The sequence below is a fragment of the Ornithodoros turicata genome, chromosome 1 (assembly GCF_037126465.1).
Source record: "Ornithodoros turicata isolate Travis chromosome 1, ASM3712646v1, whole genome shotgun sequence".
NCBI classification, from domain to species: Eukaryota; Metazoa; Arthropoda; class Arachnida; order Ixodida; family Argasidae; genus Ornithodoros; species Ornithodoros turicata.
In genome coordinates, this window is record NC_088201.1 from 14699522 (window position 1) to 14722084 (window position 22563).

The 22563-nt window shown below is 44.0% G+C and overlaps 1 protein-coding gene and 1 long non-coding RNA gene across 4 annotated transcripts in view; both read right to left on the reverse strand.

The window, feature by feature from the left end:
* The window catches only part of LOC135397231 (uncharacterized), a 447853-nt gene extending 446805 nt beyond the window's left edge, over positions 1 to 1048 (reverse strand). For both annotated transcript variants that reach the window (XR_010423617.1, XR_010423615.1), the window contains exon 1: positions 724 to 1048. This is a non-coding gene — a long non-coding RNA (uncharacterized LOC135397231). The remainder of the gene's footprint in view (positions 1 to 723) is intronic.
* A 1727-nt stretch (positions 1049 to 2775) lies between these two features.
* The window catches only part of LOC135377525 (prolactin-releasing peptide receptor-like), a 774729-nt gene continuing 754941 nt past the window's right edge, over positions 2776 to 22563 (reverse strand). For both annotated transcript variants that reach the window (XM_064610008.1, XM_064610009.1), the window contains one exon: positions 2776 to 8023. In XM_064610008.1, the coding sequence (XP_064466078.1) occupies positions 6694 to 7995 (1302 nt within the window). In that variant the 5' untranslated portion in view covers positions 7996 to 8023 and the 3' untranslated portion in view covers positions 2776 to 6693. The remainder of the gene's footprint in view (positions 8024 to 22563) is intronic.

Consider the following 22563-nt stretch of genomic DNA (forward strand, 5'->3'; position numbering starts at 1 on the left):
ACTGTATATGCCACGTGATGATATGAGTATCGCGCGACTTAAGTCGCTGTACTGAATTTCTCAGAACGTAAGGTGCAATCACGATAGAAAATGAAAGCATTCAACGACTTTTATTTGGTTATGATGGAAATTTCAGTTCGTTGCAATGGGCCAATAGCTAAAGGCAAGGTGTGAGCTATACCATACCTACCGGTGACAGAGCAGGAGAAGCGTGTTCACTAGCGTAAAGTGAATGTCGACTAATCTACCACCTTTCTCAACAGTAGCCACGCACCTAGAACCTCTCCTCAAGGTGTTGCATAGTAACTTCGGAAACGATTATGATCTGTGATTGAAAATGATGAAATCTGATATACGTAAAAAGAGAACAGCAAAACAAACACCAAATATTTTAACTGGAGCAAAAGTATAATTTTGTGCATTTCCGCTTCCATTCTTCCCAATCTAGAATTGCTGCTCCATTTACCGTGCACCAGCTGCCCTGCGTTTCTTTGCATTTCAGCGGCAGAGGTAAGGCACAAGCATGTCATCATTGCGCACGTCGCGGTGTTTGCTCAAACAGGCTGCCTTCTCCCTGCTTTCCTCGAACCCAAGGAAGTGTAATCATTGCAGAAACAACAGTCGAAGACAGGGAACCAAATAAGAATCAAAAGGAATAACGAGATGCCAAGTCAGTGCCAAGAAACTGTTTCGGCAAAGTGTGCAACCTGCATGCAGACTTACCTGTGTTGTAAGTTTACCACTGGTCAGAACAGGAACGCAGGTAGGCTACGTCGGGATAGACGAATCCGTCACCACTACTGCCAAAGCAGTCAACACAGTGCCTGTGTGGCTCTCCGGTAAAAGACTCCGGTACCTGACGCCACTTCTTCAGGCGTTGCTCGTGTACGAATTGTTGATGATATTGGGAAACAGCTGTCTAGGGGGGTGGGATATGTTTATTAAGAAAAAAGAAAGCTGTCTAGCTCAGCTATGGCAACGTCCAAGTTGCGAAATTTAACTGTTAACGTTAACTTCTTGCGATTTGGGAGCATTTACTCCCAGTGACAGCAGAAAGAAGTGCGAAGAATCCGGTGAGCAGGTGCGTCGTTAGCGCAGGGAGGAGGAAACGGCGGGCTCTGTTATCTGATCTGATAAACGCGATTCCTGCGTTCAGTAAGCTATCGGTGCCCCACAAAAAGCGCAATGTAGTGAAACTTACGTACATCGAAGCGACTGGCGTTCTTGGCACTGCGCGCTCTTGCCAACTTCCTGACCGCTTCGAACCTGCTTGAACACAGTGTTCGCGCGGTCTCTGGCATTATGAACCAGTGAGTGTGCCTAACGTCTCTCCCTTTCCTTTCCCCCTTTGCCTTTATGCTTTGTTCTGCCTGATCCGCTCTCTCTCTTTCCTGTTTGTTTGTTTTTCTTCTCTTTTTTTCTGGTTCTATTGTTCCGCCCGCAAACGCGTTTTTGGAGTAGCCAGTCTTGACTGGGTTGGGACCATAGGTCGGCGCAATCATGATCGCAATGCCTTATCAAAGCCTGATGATCGCGATCATGAGTGCGATCACGAAGCACTGGCAAGGCTGCCGCGATCATGATCGCGCCGACCTATGGTTGCGACTAACATCTCCATATTTTTCTTTTATTTCCAATTCCAATTCGAATTCTTGCGTGGTGATTTATTTCGCAGCTAGCTGTTCAACGAAGCCCGGCTCGTCCACCCTGATGCTTTGGTTAAGAAGAATTAATTTATGCCAATGATGAGGAAGATGCCCAGAAGGACAGTCTCTGTTCGAAATATCGACGGCACTCGTCCGGAGGCCCTTTAATATTACCTCACCGCTTGGCTGCATTTTCTATATTTCCACTTAAATTATAAGTTCGACAGATTGAGCTGATGTACAGATAAAAAACAATTTGCCTTATGCGCATCATCAAGTGTCTGCTTTATAATAAAGAACTGAACGGATTCTTCAAATCGCACAAGAGGATATGAAAGCAATCGTAAGACTTGTGAGACAACCAACATGGAACGACATTTTTACAACAAGATTTTTCTTAAAATATACATCCATCCACAACCAACATCACTTATGCATTGTAACAGCACATATTGGTACATAAATAAAGTAACACTTTCGTCGTAACCATTCGATTTCTCGGACAACGACTCTGCGTTTGAGGTCTTTACCTTGAATTTTAGCCCAGGTTCCCCGTCACCCTGTTTCGCAGTACTTGTGTAAACGCTAACAGCGGTTAATTATTCATCAGCCTCATTAACCTCCAAAGAATATCAAGACATTCTCGTGTATGACGCTTACTGCACCGTCTGGAACAAAGTTACTATGGTACATCCACTTTGTCATATATGTCATAATTAGCTACAGATGCATACACAAAAATAGTTCCTCTCAGTATGTAGACTCAAAGTGCAGACGTGCACAAGATACGAGCTTCAAAAAAACTCACTCTCACTTGGCACACGCAGAAAGACACAACATGGAACTACAATTAAATATTGACCGCGTGCGAACAATGATTCCAATACGTAATTTCTAAAGTCAATTTCATATTTGGCTAACGTTGAGTTTAACAACGTTTCTGGCGCTATTTAGTCACAAATACAGTGCCTCTCCGCAAACAACTGATGTTTTTCCCAACGTTGTTCGCTCTGTCATAAAATCAAGCTTTTATTACTTCTGTCTCGAACCATAATAACGTTTTCAACCAAGAACACTCCTAGAGTGAACGACATTAGAATGGGACGAATACTTGGCAAATATATTTAGGTACAAATATTATTTATCAGAAATAATTTTCGTTTGCTTTTTACATTGATACGTGGTTACGAAATCTGTTACCAAGCCAAGTCAATTATGCACCCACCGCAAGGCGCGCTCTATTCAATATTTATAGTGGGAATGTGTAGTGACGCGAAACACAGATGTCGGTGCAATACGAGCAATACAATGTAAGGGCACACATACATATACATAGCATATACGCATATGCTAACAACATTAATTAACAATCAAGGTGCATTCGTGTGTGCGCAAACAATGTTCAGAGCTCGACAATTGGCACTGGCCGGCATCAGCCCTATCTCATCATCATCATCTCTCTATGTGTGCGCCTGTGTGTATAGAGCTCGAACAAAAGGATACCAGCCAAGAAAAATTGGAAGCCATTCAACAAATCATTAATGCGCTTGGTGAGTAGACCAAATCCTTTGAAAACATTCTGAAATGTTGTGTTTGTCTTGTAGGTCGAGAATTAACGAGACAGAAGCCACTTTTTCCACGGGCGGGCTTTCGCAAATTTACCGCAGTTAATCCTAGCTCTCACTACGAAGCCGCCCGAAAATGTGTGATGGTAGTCGACAAATAACGAAGCTTACAGATGGTCGATAGTGAGAACATAAAGTAGAAAGAAAGGCGTGAAGCCTTAATCTCATTAAGTACGTTGGCACATCATGTGGCCTGAACTTTGTTTCTTTTTATATTACATTTAAGAGAAGAACGTTAAGTTGACGATTTGTTACACTTGAAACGTTTCAAGTTGCTAGTCTTGAATGACCTTGTAACTTTTATCTGCTTTCATTTGTACATAAAGATAGCCTGAGCACTGCACAGTTTTGAATTCATGCAGTGAAATAAAGTGTCATGGTGTTCAGTAAGGGGACGCAGTGTGGCTTGATTGTCAGAATGCACGATATAAGAGATCGGCACCTAAGTGCGCGTCTTATGTTAACTTCAATCAGCAGCAGCACAACTGCGGTTGACCTCTAAATTAAATGCTTTGATTTTAACGTGCACAAAATTCATAATTGATTAACCACAGTTGCGATGCCCTCAAGAGGTACCACAGGCGTCCAGCATTATTTCTAACGAAACTGTTTGTGATTTCTGGGGCTTGGAGCCCCAACCTAGGGATGTATGGCGGTTACAAGTAACATTTTAATCAGAGCTTTAATCAGCGCTTTTGAGCTCTTAAAATCCATTAGTCACATCAGACTACCATATGCCTACAACTTGAAAGATGGTGCAAGTCACAGCAACACAAGGAATTCACAGTCTGTCCTTCTCACGGACAATGAATAGCAGGGTCTGTACGTTAGTCGCCTAGTGTGGAAACAAACACTTGTTTGGCTGTTGTGAAACATGTGAAGTACATGTTAGGCATTTTGTAAATACTCGCAAGACGTACTTTAAGGGTCACAAATGATTTCTTGATAGGCACTAGTCATATCAGGAATGAGAAAAACCAACGTCTGGGCAAACCTTCATACAGCCTGTTGAAAATTGCATTATCCGCACGCTGCCAGCCAGCCAGTACATCTGAAAGCGGTCTGCTTTCATGTACACACTACATTTTCCATTGCGTATTTTGTATTTGAAATGGATTGTTTCGCGTGCAGATTGTTGCGTGAAAATTCTTGCCGCGACCTTTTGCATTGTGTCGTCATGGGTACCAAGTCTTCAAAACGAAAACTGTTACTTTCCTCGCCGTTTACGAAGCTCACATCGCTGTCTGAATACGTGAAGCTCGGCTGGGCTAGCTCGGTAAACACTTTTTTAAAGCGTGAGAACAGTCCTCGTGAGACCTGTCGGCAGCAGGCGCATACGAATTCACATGACAAGTCACCGTCACAAGTAACATGGCATCGATCCATTCGTTCTTATTTGGATTCGTAACTTCCTAAGTAACAGATTGCAGTTCGTCGTTACAAACAACACAACATTGTTCACTCGAACAAGTTGCCTCGGGTATACCGCAATGCTCAATTATACTTTATGGATCCTCTTTTATTTCTAATCTATATCAACGACCTTCCTTCGGGGTTATCCTCTTCCGTACGCATCTTTGCAGACGACCGCGTTATCTGTTGAAAAGGCCACATATCATGTTTGTGGTCCACTTGGCTGCTACCGGTTAATACTCAAAAATGCAAAACTATTTCGCTTACGCGAACTACTCCCGTCCTCTCAAAATACTACCTTGGTTCTTCTATCCTTGAGCATGCCACACCTTATAAATATCGGTGTCACTCTAACTGGCAATCTTTCTTGGTCTAACCACATTTCTCAAATGATAGCCGGCGCTAATCGCACTAATTTGTGTTTCCTATGTCGTACCTTAAGGCTTGCTCCACCCTCCGTTAAATAGTTGGCATGTACAACGTTTGAGAGACCGAAGCTTGAATTTGCCGCACCCACCTGGGACACCTACCAGGCTTATCTTTCGAATTCCATTGAATGTGTTCAAAATCGCGTAGCTCGATTTATTGTTGACAATTTTCATCCTAATAGCAGCGTAACTTAAATAAAGCATGAGTTGGGTTTACCTACGTTGGCCCTGCGTCGCAAGCTTTTTAACTTTACATGTTCCACAAAATTATCCGCAATGGTTATTTTTACTTCTTCTTCTTCTTTTTTCATTTTTTATATTATTGTGGTCATCCATACTCCTGCCTCCTCGTTACGCATGGATCGTGCCTTTAAGGTCAAACCAGTGGATTGCGCGACCAGTTTCTTTTTTCAATCATTCATTCCTCGCACAACAAGACATCGGAATGCCCTTCCTCGTGAACCTGCCCTCATCACCCATCAAGTGCACTTTAAACAAGCGATCTCTAACATCCTTTGCTCTCTATAGGGATATCACTGTCATTACTTTCCTTGATGTTGCCATGCTTCTAACTGGCGTTTACACCGCATTCCGTTTTGTTGGACTTCATGATGTGTTGTCTCTTACTGTGTATCAAAGTGTATCTGCGTGCGAATGTTGTGCGAGTGTTATTGTGCAACCCTTATATAGGTATTGCAGATAATCTATCTGTATAATGTTATTTTATAATTCAGTTTCTAGTGCTCACCCTCCGTTATGTCGTTACCGCTTCGCGGTCCTTTAACGTGCGAAAAATAAATAAATAATAATAAAAAACTGCAACATAAGTTTGTTAGAGTTGCAGCTAGGTGAGCTCATTGCCCTCACGTGTATAGCTGCGAGAGCCACTGAAAAAGAGAAATACAAAAGGAACAGATCTGCATTTGTTTTCTTTCGAGTTCATGAATATGTTGTAGAGGAGGTGCTGTCCCTCTACATGACCTAGTCCTGGTCGACGACGGTGGAATTTCCTGGAGGGCTGGATGTGCTGGGAGCTTCTCAACCCGTGGCCATGCGAAGACGATCAGTTATCCAGTTCACGTTGAGAGTTCAGACTAGCAAGTCATTAAACAAACCTTGTCCAATGTATCCATGGAGTCTTGCAATTGCATATCTACAACACCAATAGACTATGCGTGAAGTAGCAAGCACGGTATAAGCACGGTGATTTTCCTCATTGGATAGGCGCGTGATGGTAACAGCGAGATGAAGTAATTGTACACAAGAATGAGATTCTCACATTTCAACAAAGACACCCGCGCAACACAGCCACTCTTGCATTGTAGCAAATCCGTAGCTAGTGAGGGCATTTCACTCTTGCAGTACGCACTGACATGATTAAAGAGCACTAGCACACACTTGATGTCACCGTCGATAGTACTTTTCTTCCACATTAACCAAGAGTATCAAGTCGGACTGCTCACTTGTTTCCCTTTTTACAGTTCCTGTTTCTGGCGAGTAACACGCATTGTAGCACCCACTAGGGCTGCTGTGCCCTGCCTTTTTGCGCGGAACACTACATACAGTTTATTCTGCAGATGCTCAAGCTCTGGAATTATTCCTGTCTTTCTCTTTGTTGTCGACGGCGTGTGTGCCTGAAATATGACGAAGCTTCTTGTACTGGCGCATATCTGCCGACATGTGTGCGCTGATATACCACACTCTAAATAAGTACGGGGTCCCAAGGGTTGGTAAGAATGCAATTAACACAGCGAAAGCAAAGGCGAGGTCAAAGTGGACGCTGTGCTCGGGGCCCTCATGAATCACATGGATGATCAGTCGAAGAATGTTGAGGGGTAGAAGGCAAACTGCGTACACAGTGACGAGCATCATGATTGTGTTTTGTGTGCGTCTCTCCTTCATCCAGTCGATCGAGTCTTCGGGTGATTTCGGTTCTTTGAAGAAACCAGAAGGGCCTCGATTGCCGTCCGACTTGCTACGGATAGCAGCGTTGTCTCTCGTCGACACAGGAAAAACGGCGCAAGAACGTGTGCTGTACAGGGAGTCCGGGACAACGGAGGAAGCTACGGAGCAGACCGAATTCTCTTCGCCATTGCTTTCCCTTCGGTTTGTAGCACGCAAAGCAAGAGACTGCGACATCTCTTGAGCTTTAATTTCGACAGACGCTTTGACATGGAGGTAGATGACCAGAGCAACGGGCAGAGCGTACAGGACAATGAAAAGGCCTCGAATATACTCTTCAATGTTCTCCGTAAGGTTCAGAGCACATATTCCCGTACCTTCGAACTGTCGGCCGAGATACTGCTGAAGGTCTATGTACGTTGTGTAGACGGCGTAGGGCAGGATCAAAATGCCAGCTATGATGCTGATGCCAGCCAGACAAAATAGTGGAGGAAGACGACGTTTTAGAGGATTCATTACGAATCGATACCGATCGCAGGCGATCAGTACAAACGTAAGAAGGGTCAAGTAGAAAGGAAAATCTTGTATAATAGGCGACACAGAGCACATGAAGCTGCCGAAAACCCAGCTATGAAGGAATAGAGTGACTAAGGACACCGGCATCACGACCAGCAACTTGAAAATGTCGTTCAGGGCGTTAACGAACAGATAGATGTAGAAGGATTCTTTGGGTCGCCTGTCGCGGTAGATGCGAAAGACTAACCAAAAATTGGATATCAGAGAAGTTACGAACAAGGAGCTGTACAGGACTAAAAAAAGAGGGTAAGATAATTTGAATATCCGCCGAAGCTGGGGTTTGTTAAACTCCGACGTGTCGTTTTGAAATTTCAAGATGAAATACATGATGTAGCCAATATACTTGTCTGGAATGCGGTGGATGTTCAAGTCCTCCAATGAGTTCACCGTTGTAAAGTTAGCCATGATGAATCACGGTCTTCCAAGTCAGGCTCTGCAAAAGAAATGGATGTTATAGTCAATACAAGAGCTGTGGAGTTGGAAATCTGCTAATTACAACGGGTTGTTGGGGAAATTACCTGTGTAGGAGCTCAGACGTGCACAAATTATTGATATATTAATATATAATCGTGGCAAGTTATGCTGCTGAAGGTATAATTGCAAGGAAGACATCCACGGGTAAAGTCTATTAGGGTATGGTAGCCACCATAAGATTCGTTACCCGTAATCCTATAGGCACCCCTAAGACTTGTTACCCCTGATCCTATCTTTCCTTCGGTACGGTGGGAGGAGCGGCTACGCCACCTTCCCAAGCCACAGGTGGTGGTGGTTGCTAACTGTGAAAGACGACTGCGCTGTTTCCGCGTTCATGCAAACACTATTGTTCGAAAGCTATCGTGTAACTAATTTCGAGTATCGCAATAGACGTGGCAATCTACTTTTGTCATTCGTTCAGTAGTTCGATACGAATACCGCTATAATGACAATACTTTGTGTAGTCCAGACAAGATATAACTATCATCCACATTGCCATCATCATCCCACTCCTCGAGCCTGCATGCAGGTCAGATCTGGCAGGCAACAAACCAGAGCGCAACAGGAAAACTACCCGGGTGCTTTACTTCTCCGTCAAATACCACACCCGTACGCCATTACGGACCGTAGAGGATGCAACCTCAGGCGAAGAAGCACAGTCCTAGCAGAGTTAGCGAGGCAGGAAAGAAGACAGGCGCGGACAATGTGCCAAAGGTGGAGCAGACGAAAACTGCAAGCGAAGGTTCAACGGGTAAGAAAAAGAAAATTGCCAAGAATGCTTCACAAACTGGCCCTCAAGAAGCGAATCTCCCAGCATTCATGTACAAAGACACCTCGAAAAAGAATCTAAACAGAGGACTTGGAGCGCCACGACAGGGATCCATCGAGGATCTTGCCTTGTCACAATCCCGACTTAGCCAACGGTCGCACCTCAGCGTAGCAGGAGCAGAAGGGGGAAAGTCGCGAACAAATGTCGTTATGTGGCTCGCCGCTGGAGGAGCTGTCATCACGATCGTGTTGGCGCTTTTAGCGTTCTTGTATCTGTTTAAAGATAAGTGGAAATCTACAACTACAACTGGCACACCGACTGGGAGAGCTGGCTTCGACCCCATGGAGTCCACAAGCTACTGGGAGAGCAGAAACGGGTCACTGCACAGATAGCGACACCTGGTTACGATGGTGGTGTTATATTATATCTCTGTGCTCTCACTTTTGCACAGCGGCCAGCTTCCCTTGGAGAAGATTTCTCGGAATGTTCTTCTATAGTGCTTCATGTGAAGCATGAGGTTTCTGTGCGTAGCCAACTTAACTTTGAAACATGGTATATGGCGTACGTACTCTTACCACACCGTTAGCACGTTCACAAATTCCCTTTCCAAAGTCATGGTGTACGAAGACAATGCGGGGTATAACTACTCTGCGCATTTTTTTTATGCATTTATTTACGACCACAATGATGAGTTCGTCGTCTACGTGTCGTCCCTTTTCGTTTTCTCCAAACTCAGAGAAATGTTCTCCTTGTCCTTCACAATTTTGCTACGTGATTACGAAACTGGACATAGCAATTCAGCGTCATATTTTTTTTATGGAAACCGAATCATTACCGACGTTGTTAATCCTCTTTAAACGAACGAAGACAGAAAAAACATGTTCTATAGCACTGAACGTTGCATACTTCATTATGTTATCATGTTTCCGTAATTCTCAAGAACAATCTATTCCCAGGATCAAGTAATCATTTTCTGTGCACACCCAATTACCGCTGCTGCAATGGCTGGCCATTAGTCTTGCGATATTGCCTGATGCAATAAAAATAATCAATGCAATATTTTCTACCACCATCCATTTTCTCATGATTGTGGATTCCTTCATGTTTGATAGATTTCATGAGTGACTATCAGTTACAGAAATGAGCCGAATGAGGCGGTTACATGCGTATCGAGCCCGGCACGCACAACAGCCGCCCGTCGTACCCGAGCAAAAGTAATTAATAGCCGTGCAAAAATAAATAGTGCTGGTTTGACTGACACGTTGATAAGGAATTGCGCTACCATTTAATGAAATCTTGCAGTCAGCTCTTTCTTGCTTGCCAGAGTGGGCAAACAAGAAAGAAATTGTTGGTAATATGTCCTTGAATCTCTGGAGGTATGCACAAGGACAGACATAAATGAACTCATTTTCCCCTGTCTCCTTTTCCCATTTGTAACACCTTGCTTCAGTTCAACTCCGTAAGGTGGCACCGATGTATTACTTATTCCTTAATTCAAAGATATGGAGAAAGGAAAATGCATCGGTTCACATTCTAATGTATTTAAAATGTTAGAGACACAGACGAGTGTCTTGAAGACGAAGTAAGCATTATTCCATATGATTTCAGGCGATCGGCAATCTGGAGGGACCGCACTCTAAGAAAAAAGGGTGTGAAAAGGTGGCAACTTCTATAGTTACCACCTAGGTCAACATAGCGTCTGATAAAGGGTGTAAAGGGTGGTAAAAGCAATCATCATATATCCAAATTGCTACAAAAAGGCGTACCCCCCCCCCCCCTCGCTCACTGAATCAAAAGCGGTAACCCTATCATTCGTAGGTAGCAGGTATAACTTTGCAACCTTTTAGGCACAACATATGCGAGAACTATTACCTCCTAAAAGGTATAACTGCTCCACCCTGTTTGCTGAGAGTGCATTGTGCACTGTCCAACATTTGGCACCGTGTGTTCATAGAAAGGGGGTATTCCATGTCTTCCCATATGATCTTGCCGGCAAGGTCAATGATCTATTTGCCGAGAACTGTTACGTCCAAGTGTGGGGGTCTGCATGTCTCTTGTATAGCGAAAGCATTATTTATTTTGTTGTAATTGTTGTTTATTGTTTTGTTTCTCCACCTGATATGCACGTGAGGACCAAAGACATCTTACAGGCGGACCTTCACAGAAAGAAACATTGTCATTACAGCACGTCATATTACCAACAGTACTACACCTAAATAACCATACGATTTCAAAGATACAATAACGACAATTACGTGCAGCCAGCACCGTATTGTGTTTACCGTACGAGCAATTTACTGAAGTACATAGCTCTGAACGTTCATCGTTACTAGGGAGGCTACAAGACACGGTCGAACCACAGGACACACGTTGCTCCAATATACGCCCAATATATACACACTCGATCCCCCACGTGACCACACGCAACCGCGAGCAAAGGCAATGCAAGGTTACGTATAAAGAACATTATGTTCCGTGTTCTTTGACTGATGTGTATGTTAATATCGTTATCATGCTGAGGGCGTACCTAAGCCAGACTGCGTGGTGTATTAATCACAGCCTGTTGGAGCGCAATACACTCTAAAAACACCACTGCCGCGAATGATAGGATTATCGCACCTGATTCGAAGAGAGAGGAAGGAACGTTTTTTTTGTGTCAATTTGGGTGTATGACAATTGAAACAAAAAGGCGTACAGAAAAGGTGTACGTTTGGCAATCCATGTGAATCAATCTAAGCGCATTCTTTTCACTTGCACTGGACTGCACTACCTTGGACTCCACTCAAGACGGGATTTCAGGAGCTGCACTTTCCAGCTGAAAGGAACTTCATTAGTAATGCCTTTCTTTTCAACAGGAAAGTTCGGCACGCAAATAACCCAGTTCAGATCTGGTGCAGGGGGTGCAAGCGAAAAGAATGCACCTACTGTATTGTTTCAATTTCCCCCCAATTTTCCTCATTTCCTCCAATTTTCTGGAGCACAGAAGGGCCACATATCACCCGACTAGAAAGAGAAATTCCGGAAGCTTTCCTGATATCAGAAGCGGGAGTGCATAGTTGTGTTGTACCCTGGCCACACGGCAAACTGAATGCATTAAACGGAATGGCAGTAACTTCACCTTTCCGAAAACATGACAAGCCAATCGCCTGATTCATTCGGAGTGGCTGACGTCACGTTGCTGATATCTGATATCTGACTCACAGTGATACGATGTCGGAATCGAAGGGCGCTTACAACTTTCTAAAACTCCTAATTGTGCAAAATACTAGGTTATTCAAATTTCATGTTTTCGTAAACAGAGACAATATAGATCTGATGCGTTGCAGATTCTCCCCCAGAGTGCATTAAAACTAGATGTTCGTAACCGTTTGAATTTTATTCTGTCTACAATGTTTACCTACATAATACGTCAAGAAAGTGTGACGTCTATTGGAGCAGAGTGGCCTAAACATCTCGATCATTACGTCGCTGCATATCGCTGCCGCAAACGTATTTACTCTCGTCTATCGTCTATAGCATCGTACTCTTGATATAAATGTTTGCATGAGACAGACATGAATATGTGCGCAGTCTAACGTAAAATCAGGATAGATATGAAATAGGATTGGCTTGTTGTGAAAGGAAATCGTTGAACCCACTATCACGATCAGGATCGCCATCGCCGCTCCGATCATCCCCGTCATCTCTCATCGTCATCGCTTATCGTCGTCATCACTCATCATTGTCACCACTCATATTAGACCCCCTAGCTATGGGGTAGCGTTCCACTCCTAGAGTGGAAAACCTCCCCACTTCATCATCAGAATATATCTGTTGTTGTTGTTGTTGTTGTTCGTTGAAACTGGCATTTGATCACTGGCATTTCATCACTTGCAAATCACTGGCATTTGATACATGATGTAGCTGTTGCTACATGGCGCAATATCCAGGGCATTTGGACAAGTATGATCCGAATTCGCTGGCTTAGTGACAACAGCATGCAATTTCAATCATAAGCTTCAAGCAGGTGGCAACACAGGATCAAATCGGGCCTTCGTAAGCCCCCTGGTGTTCTCCGCCTCTCGAGTTTGTCTGTGTGTACGGTTGCTGCTTCAGCCCAGTTCTTGAAGAGGTGTCAAATGCACGTGTGAAACAATTGTGAAGTCATCTGACGTTCCACGGCAATCGAAAACAGGATTTTTTCTTAGCGGGCGTCTTGCACTGCTCCTTTCACCTTATCTTAAGATAATTAAAAATTAAACTTATTAAAATTACTAAACTTATTATTATTATCTTATCTTCCACCTTTTCTGTGTTGTCTGAAAAATAGGTAGAGTCTCCGACCCAGGTGGCTGAGTCTAATGTCGCCGTACTGGGTTTGTGTTGACAATTACAATTGACAAAGGTTTTGAAAGGCACTCCGTCCGAGGTTTATCACTACCTTTGGTGTGTTGTCCTAAGCATGCACATGTACCTAGGTGAAGCTTATTCGGCCCAAACTTGCCACCCATTGCTTTCGCTTTCACGTGTGTAAGGTTTGTGTACAAGACAAGGCACACATGCGGGTCTCCTTTCGAAAAGTATTCTACATTTCACGAAAGAATAGAGTGCTAGACCCTGTGGATCTGCGATGCAGCGAGCGATGTGGTGCAGCGAGCGATGACGAATCTACCCGTATACGAACCATGTAGCAGTAGTTACCGTTGCAGAAGAATTGCACGCGTTCCTGACTGATATAAGCAACATATTTCAGTTTATTCGTACAAGCTGAAAACGAGATGAAAGCGAAATTGACAATGGATGAATAGCCTGAAACTCAACGACGACTCAAGACGACGGTTCTGTGCTCGCAGACCGGGCACCGCTACTGCTTCATAAAGCAGTACACAACCAAACACACCAGTTTAAAAACATCATAAGAAAGATCTCATTAAAGTCTTCGAAACAATTTGTCGGTAAGAAGTTCATTAAAACACGTATTTGTGTTAATTTCATAAGTGTGTCCAAACCAGTTCCTGTGGCATAGAGGTTAGGATGACCGCTTTCCACGCCGAGACTGAGAGATGACATGGGTTAGAATCCCGGCACCCATTGGTGCTGTCTGAGTTTTACCCTGGGTTTTCCGAAGACTCTCCAGACGAATGTCGGCACAGTTCCCATAAAGCCGGCCCAGGACACATACTAACCCCCTGTACCACACTCGTTCAGTTGCTTCGCGGTGCTAACACCAAATCGAGCGTTTCCAAAAACACGGCTTTGGAAAGTTTAGAAAACAATACGAGAGTGAATATTTGAAGGTATCTTCTGCAATGTGCTTTCTTGTAAAATTATATTTTTTTTTTCTCTCATTATATATATATATATATATATGCGCTACAAAATGGAGGTTCGAACGACCAGGATGTTGTATATAGATAGGGGAGAAAAGACACCAGAGACTGAAGTGGGGAGTGGGGGAAAGTTATTTATTAAACTGGCATTTAAACTAAGGGTCTGGGGAAGTCTACGTTTCGGCGGAAGCTCCGCCTTCTTCGGGACTGAGACCTCTGAGGACTCTCAGTCCCGAAGAAGGCGGAGCTTCCGCCGAAACGTAGACTTCCCCAGACCCTTAGCTTAAATGCCAGTTTAATAAATAACTTTCCCCCACTCCCTACTTCAGTCTCTGGTGTCTTTTCTCCCCTATATAGATATATATATATACAGAAGAAATAAGTTCGCACAGGGCACCACCAAAGGAAATTTAACCAAAGGAATATTTTGAGATGACTTCATTTAATTAATTACATAGACACGACGTTTCGAACGGTGGACCGTTCTTTTCAAGTGAAAAGATATAATGAGCTCGTCAAACAGAAGACACTTTCGTGTGCTACGACAGCGGTGGAGGAGGGGAAATCGCAGTGCGTTGGGGTCGCCGAAGGGAGGTCATAAATTCTGTATGCGTATATAAGCAGGAAAAATCAGAAGACGACAAAGAACTTACAAGAAAACACAAAGGGGAGTTTATTAACACATACAGGGATAGGGATCGACGTTTCAGCAGTCAGCGCTGCCTTCGACGGGACGAAGGCAGCGTCCCGTCGAAGGCAGCGCTGACTGCCGAAACGTCGACCCCTATCCCTATATGTATTAATAAACTCCCCTTTGTGTTTTCTTGTAAGCTCTTTGTCGTCTTCTGATTTTTCCTGCACTCATAAAAATGAACTTCACCGCATAGCACGCTCCTAGCCAACCATTATCTTGAATGATATCGTTATCTGTTCTGATTTGTTGAAATATATATATATATATATATAAAATTTTATCGTGCACTCCCAGCCAAGTACAGCTGTTTCGTCCTCCTTGGGACTCGTCAGCCTGGCGTAGGGAGGTGACACGATCTTGGGTCGGCGCTAACAGTGCGTCTCGGCGAGCCTCGGCGAGCGTCACTGCGGCCTCCACTGGTGGCGCCGTCACCGTGGAACATTGACGTCTCGCCGAGACGCACTGTTAGTGCCGACCCAAGATCGTGTCACTTCCCTACGCCAGGCTGACGAGTCCCAAGGAGGACGAAACAGCTGTACTTGGCTGGGAGTGCACGATCAAATTGTAAACATATGCTAAACGTACAGCTACAGAGCTTCGGCTATTTACCCTTTGTATATATATATATATATAAAAAGGGGAAAAGCCATGAAAAAAATAAGTAAATGACGCTAGACTTGTTTGACTTGTTATTTCAAACAAGTCTAGCGTCATTTACTTATTTTTTTCATGGCTTTTCCCCATTTTTATAATTCACTGGCTTGCACTGTGGCATTGAGGAGTGCTCAGACACCCTCCCAGGTGTATATCGCTCGCTGAGTGACCCCTGGTTTGCCAATCCCGAACGATGCGCAGCTACCCAGGGCTGACGAGCCGCAAACACGGCGAAACACGTGTCCTCTGGTGCTGTCGCATCGTTCCATGAGTATCTATATATATATATACACACTTTTAATGTACTTATACTAATAAAAGTGATTATCGTGACGCCTGGCTGGCAAAAAAAAAAAAAGTACCTTCGGGGAATGTCGAAACTGACTCAAGTACGGTCAACACAAGTGATAAAAAGATAGAAACATTGAAACTACAGTGATTTCATTACCCTACAAGCTGCACTGTGCATCGTACATGCAGTCAACTGCATTTCAAAGTACCTTACTTAAAGGAAGATACTCAGAAGTATATTACAAATCACATAGGCGCGGTGTCATCGATATTTTATGCACAAACCCGACGGAGGGCGGTGAAATGCGTTTTCCGTGTACTGTGGCGAAAATCAGCGTTCCTCGCGATATCGCAAACAGTCACCGCATTATTCAGGATGCGTTTGTCTCCTTCGACGACGCAGCAGGCTGTTAAAAGGATTCATGGTGACATAAATTCTGTAGAATGTGCAAACTGCAATAATTCATACCACGAAAGGTCATCCGAGCTCGCTTTCGTCGCCATTTGCACAGCATTAATGTGAGGAGACACATGCGTATGCAGAGCCTCGCTAGACTTGCCATACATGGCGGGTTATCTTCAAAAGTGCTTGCGAAGCTTTCGAGGTTAAATTTATGGGTATAAAATGGGTTCGGTTAAATTAACGGGTTTAATTTACGCATTCGGGATGGAGAAGGAAAGGATGGAGAAGGATGGAAGGAAGAGCAAATACCTCTCTCTCTCTCTCTTGATTTTGTGTCGACCCTCACGCTGCTGATGACATTCTGACATATGTTTTAAGAAAACAGCACAGTTTACTGCACGTCGCGGGAACAGAATCAGAGTACATCCCACAGAGACCGCAGTTAATTTGTGTCGAGGATAGTTTTTTTTTTTTTTTTTCACCGACTCATGCAAAATTTAATTTCGAAAGCTGATTTATTTTTAAGAGAGGCCATCGTCGCCAGTGAGGTAACCCCGGAGACGAACAGTCAAGTCCGAGAGTGAACTCGTGTGTTTAATTGCAAAGACTAAAATCCGATTAGAACAGAAACAAGGCACGCGCAGCCATCGGTGCAAACAGTGCGCGAGCTTCCCCTGGCAGTGACGATACATAATGTAAAACCCCGAGACAAGGGAACACGAATGGACAGAAACAGCACGAAGTCCCAATAGACTTCGTGTTCCCTAGTCTCGGGGTTTTACATTATGCATCATCTTCACCAGCTCGCTTGCTCCTTAGCCATTTTTTCAGTGACGATATGTCCGTTACTGCAATAAGTGAGGCACGCTTCAAAACCACGGAAGAAGCACTAATATTTCTGTCCCAGAGGAACGAAAGATTGTCTTCGTCAATCGACTTCGATCACTTTAAAGGCAGTGTATTTTTTACCGGGAATCACTTGCAGACAATCTTCACATATGACTAAAGTTCCCAATACACTGCTCGCAAGCATGTTTATTTCCCGGCCGGATCAGTTTCTGAGAATGTACACGATTACCGATGCACGAGTACTCGGGGTCCTTCGGAAATCATGCGGCGGACTGGCGCCGTCTTTCTTTGTGGCTCTTTTAAGTTGAATTTCTTGCGTATTGAGTTTGCACGCTTACACACGGCTGTACGATTCTGAATGCAAAATATTCGTTCCATTCGCGAGTACCACGGATTTTGTTGGGAGGCATGAAGAAGTAAACGAGCGGTGGAGTTTCGCTTGTTTACAGAGCGTTGTTTTGTGTTGAGTATATTTCGTAGATTACTGGTTTGTGTAGCATCTGCCACCGAGCACCGGAAATTTAACCGGTGAGTTTGCCTCGTGAGACGGAAATGAGCAGATCGCGAAAGTACGGCCGGTTGCGACATGGCCGAGAGATGTTGGGGTTGTTTTTCGCCCTGTTTCAGCGCTGTAACAGTTGAGTGGCCTAAGCTGCATTGATCAGCTTTGCTCGTGTGCTGTAATGCACAAAGATCGGTTTAATGGATCGGTCTACACGGATCGGTCTACATGAATGCGATACGCAAATTTCATTTTGTCTCCTTTTTCAAGGTTTGGCGGTAATTGTAACTGAATACACTCTAGCAATTGCTAGGGCAGTAACATCTGAACACTGGATAATCTGCAGCATGACGCAAGTATAGTCTTGCAGTTGTCGCTCAGCACACCGTCATTATCTAAAACGCAGCTCATGACGTTGTTTTTCTGCTGCTGCGACAGGGCTGCTTTTTTTTAGTTATTCTTCGTTTGTTTGTTTGTTTCAAAAGGACAGAGCATAAGTCTACAGAGCACCCCTAGGCACAGATGCATTGGTGGGAACGATGCAGGGAAGTGCTGCGCGCTCACCAGCGCGATCCCAGACAAAATATGTATTTCACGGGTGCAGATGTGTAGCGTATAGGCTTTGCAACATCCGGTTCCGCTAACTGAAAAGAAATGGGTGAGAGCGGAGCCGACATGGCTGCTTCATAGAATCGATTCTTTCGTGCAGGTTGCCACCACGGATGCAAAGGAGTGCACACGGGCACACAGGAAACCTTAATTGTATTCAGCCTGAAGCGCTTCGGCTTGTTACTGGCGTTCTAGGTGAAGCCCCGGATAATTTACATCTGCACCCCGATGCGTGAGAGCCTTCATGTAGTAGCCCACCACTGCACCACGTAAAACCTTAACGCAGTTGCATCAAAGCATTTATTTACTTACTTTAATGATGATGATGATGATAAGTTAAGCTGTACTGGCGAATGAGCAATAAAAATTAAGCTCTAAAACCTGCCCATACCCTGTGATGTTCCACATGTCCTTGGGACAGTCAGGGAATGCTGGAGTCAAGCGAATTAAAAGAGTAGACTACCGAGTTTGAGGTTTAAAAAAGCTAAACAGTAAGATATGGCAATATCGTATGAAGTTTAAAAACCCAGTGCCCGGAGAAAGTTATATATACTTTATGTTATGTATACTTTCAAAAGGAAAGAGAGGCTCATTGCCCACCAACATGGCCGGGTGAAGCGGTAAGCAGTGTGCATGAAGTTCACGGAAATGCTGCTGCCGACGACGTTCATGAAGAGGACAAGAGATCAGCATGTAAAGCATTGAGAGCTGTTTCTCAAAGAAAGAGCACCATGGTGGATTCTCCCCGGCAATCAAAAACCTGTGGGTTGCTAAGGTATGCCCAACCTTCATGGCATGGCTGCATGGCAGGCTGACCTTTCCCCTTTTCTTATTTTTTCTGCCAATAAATCCTCCCCCCCCCCCAACCTTCAGTCTGCACGAAAGAACTTGTGTATTATATATAATCGTTTCCGTACTGTTTGCGTAAGCGCGTGAAGTTTATTTTCAATTTGCCTTCCTCCCAAAATTCTTGCCGTTTACGAGTAATGCTTCCTACTAGCGCTAACTTCAAATCTTGGAAGGAAATTCCACCGGTGGGCTGTCTCTGCCTCTCTCCTCGATTTTCTCCGAGTCTCGGGATTCGTGAACTGCATGTGATGTTGTTCTAGCGCCTCTTTTCTTCTTTCTTTTTCCTTTCTTTCCTTCTATTTCGTTTCTCTTTCTTTGGAATAGCAAGCCGGCTCTTTGCCTGGCTAACCTTTCCTTTTTTTTCTTAATAAACATATACCCCTGCCCCCCCCCCCCCCCTCGCCGGTAGTATGCACGAAACCCCACCAAGCGCGTGGCAAAAATTGCTCTCCCAATGGAATTTGCCATTAGTTCCCTATGCCGGTATCAGCACGGAACTCCCAGATGTTACCTCTGCCGTTGATATTTGCGCCTTGACGGAAATGAAAGTAAAAAGGCTGCCGGTATACGTTATGGATTTTCGCTTTTCTCTGTTGCGTTCAGACCAGGGATGCCCTCGTTAGCTGCGTGCACGACCCTATCGCCAGGACGGTCTGGCGGACGGCCTCAATAGTGCAGTCTTGATGGCACGGTGAGCTCCATCCTTATCAATGAGACGACGATACATCTGTTTCCCTTACTCTCTCTGGCTGATGGACCCTCCGCTGCAGAACTTTTGTTTTTCTCTATAGTCATTGGCACAGGTAATCCCGCGAAACTGCAAAAGGCAGCGAATGAGATTAGCCAATAGATTGTCGACAGGGGAATTTGAAAACATGGCAGGTTTATGCTGAAGGAAGACACAGTTCCTTTTATTTACGTTTGATAGTGTTAATTCGCAATTCAGAAATTTAGTCACGAGTTGAGTTTGAACATATATATATATATATATATATATATATATAAAGAGCAGGTATTAAATTCGACACGTGAATTCTGCTACTCCCACAAACATCTCCTAAATGAACCCCGCAGAAACGAAAAAGAAAAATGACAAGATAAAAATAGAAAAACACCCCTCCCGGTCGCCGAACCGTATGTGCACATGCGTAGCTCCATCCCTTATAAGTGAAATGAATTAAGTGAAATAATGAAATAAGTGAAATGAAGAAGACACATGCCTAGAAAGTGGTCCTAAAATACAGATTCCCTATCACTGCTCACTATGAAGTTGACAAGTGCTGATAACGCCGCATCTCTCTTCTTGGGTTCCCATACACCCAGCACCTTGACTATATCGAAGGTTCTATTGTCCAAGTGGTCTAGAGCAGACTTCAATATAGCCTTTTGGGATGCATATCTTGTGCAGTGCATAACGGTGCGTTCCGTGTTTTCCACAGATATACACACTGGAAAGTTTGCTGAACTAGCCCTGCCGAGTTACGGAGAAACTGTTGACCATACGTTGTACGTTGTATAGGTCGCGGTATGCTGAACACGGAATTTCAGATTCAGATTTCGCGAGATTTTGCAACAAATGCCCGGCTTCACCACTCCCTTTGGGTGCTTGGTTGCGGTGCTGCGACATCCAAAGGACAATAACTGAATTTCACAACGATTACTCATTCTGAACTTACTGAACATGTTGGAACAGAAGAGAAAGGGGGATGCATGTCCAGCTTCAAATTTAGTACAGGTCACTCTGTTTGTTTGGAAGAGAGAGAGAGAGAGAAAAAAAAAGAGCAGAAACAGTAGAGTTACCTTACACATGTACCTGCTATTTCGTCGCCTGAAAGATTTGTGGCGCATTTCATCAGTGCTTTCAAAGCGAATACTTGGTATTTGATACACCTCGTGATCGCTGGGGGTGTGACCGTATGAGTTTCGTTTCTTTATGGCTACCTGTACAGTTTAGAATTTCTGGACCACCCTATAGATGTAGGGTAAGGTGGGGCAAGATGCGACATTTCTTGCTCGACACCACCTGTCTCAGAGACACGTTGCTCCATACGCTTGAAATATTACTCATAGGTGGCTCTGCATGTCCGATTTATTGCGCGTGAGAATTGTCCGGATTGATGCTTGCGTTGAAGAAAAAAATCGGTTCCTTCCGCCTGGAATGTAAAGACCCGCAAAAAACGCGCGATTTTCTGTAGTCCTTGTTCTTGTCAGCTGTGCAGCAGCGCGTCACAGGCTTATTCTGTCAATGTAAGCATACATCCTATTTCTTTATTCATTCATCTAGATATATGCAAAATATGGGCACTGTTGGTTATCCGGTGTTTAACTGAAAAATTAATGCATCCGATGGGCAAGACGCGAAAACGTAATATAATTTAAATTTAATGTAATTTAGAAACTCATAAGTCAACTATCAGGTGACTTTTTCTTGTTCCGCAGAGATTCGTATTCTTTTTTATTTTTTTATTTCATATTTCCTAGGATTTCCCGCAAATTTTCCTGTTTCGTATCATGTTTCCAGCAAAGCGGAAGCGCACTCAAAAGCGAGCGACCAGCGGCACATCAGTCGCGCGGTGCCTTGTGCAAAGGACGGCGGAGAGAAATAGCACCGGGACTCCCGGTGCTATTTCTCTCCGCCGTTTATTGCGCATCATGTGGGCGGTGAGCTCAATGGACTTGTGCCCGTTACTCGAAAAAAGTAATTGATTACCGTTACCGCTACTTCTGTGGAAAAAGTAATTGATTACCATTACCAATTACTCGACTTCAAATGTAATTGAGTAACGAGTAGAAAAGTAACGCGTTACTTCGGTCGTTACTCTGCATTCACGCAAATTATAACCGTCTTTGTGTGCCTCAGAAAAGAAAAAAAACAAAGGTTCAACAGTGGAACAGCTGACATAACAAGAGAAACAAAAACACAAGGAGATCTGTACACCCGGGAAGACGTTGACCCGATTGTGGAAGAGCATTGCCTGGAACTTCCCCATGACTCACTAAACCTCCAAAGCTTCAGGTACCACCACACTGGTGTAGGAAGAGATTAGGGAGAGAGACTCTGAAATTCCAGAACAATTATTACAATGACCTCCGCTTGCTATAGTAGAACAGCCCAACAAAGGCTGATGGCACCAGGGGTTTGACTTGGGGCAGAACATCTGAAAGATAAGCTAATCTCTGCCGGAAAAGTAATCAATTACTGAGTAATCGATTACTCAGAAAGGTACTTGATTACTCGAAAAATTACTTTGACAGTAAAGTAACTGATTACTCGAAAAATTACTCAAAAAGGTAATTGATTACAAGTAACGCAATTACTAGTAACGCGTTGCGCACAAGTCTGTGTAGGTGCTTGGATTGCAGAAGCTAATTTGTATAGTTCATTACCACGGTGTGTCTCATCTTGCCCCACGGGATGTCTCGTCTTGCCTCGAGGGTTGGGTCAAGATGAGACAATCTGTATTTTTGAATTTCTTGTTCTGTGTTTTAATTTAGAACCGGCTACGTCGGTTCTGATTTACAGATCAGAAGCTCTAGACCTCTGAGAATGTGCCTATGATTAGTTTTCTT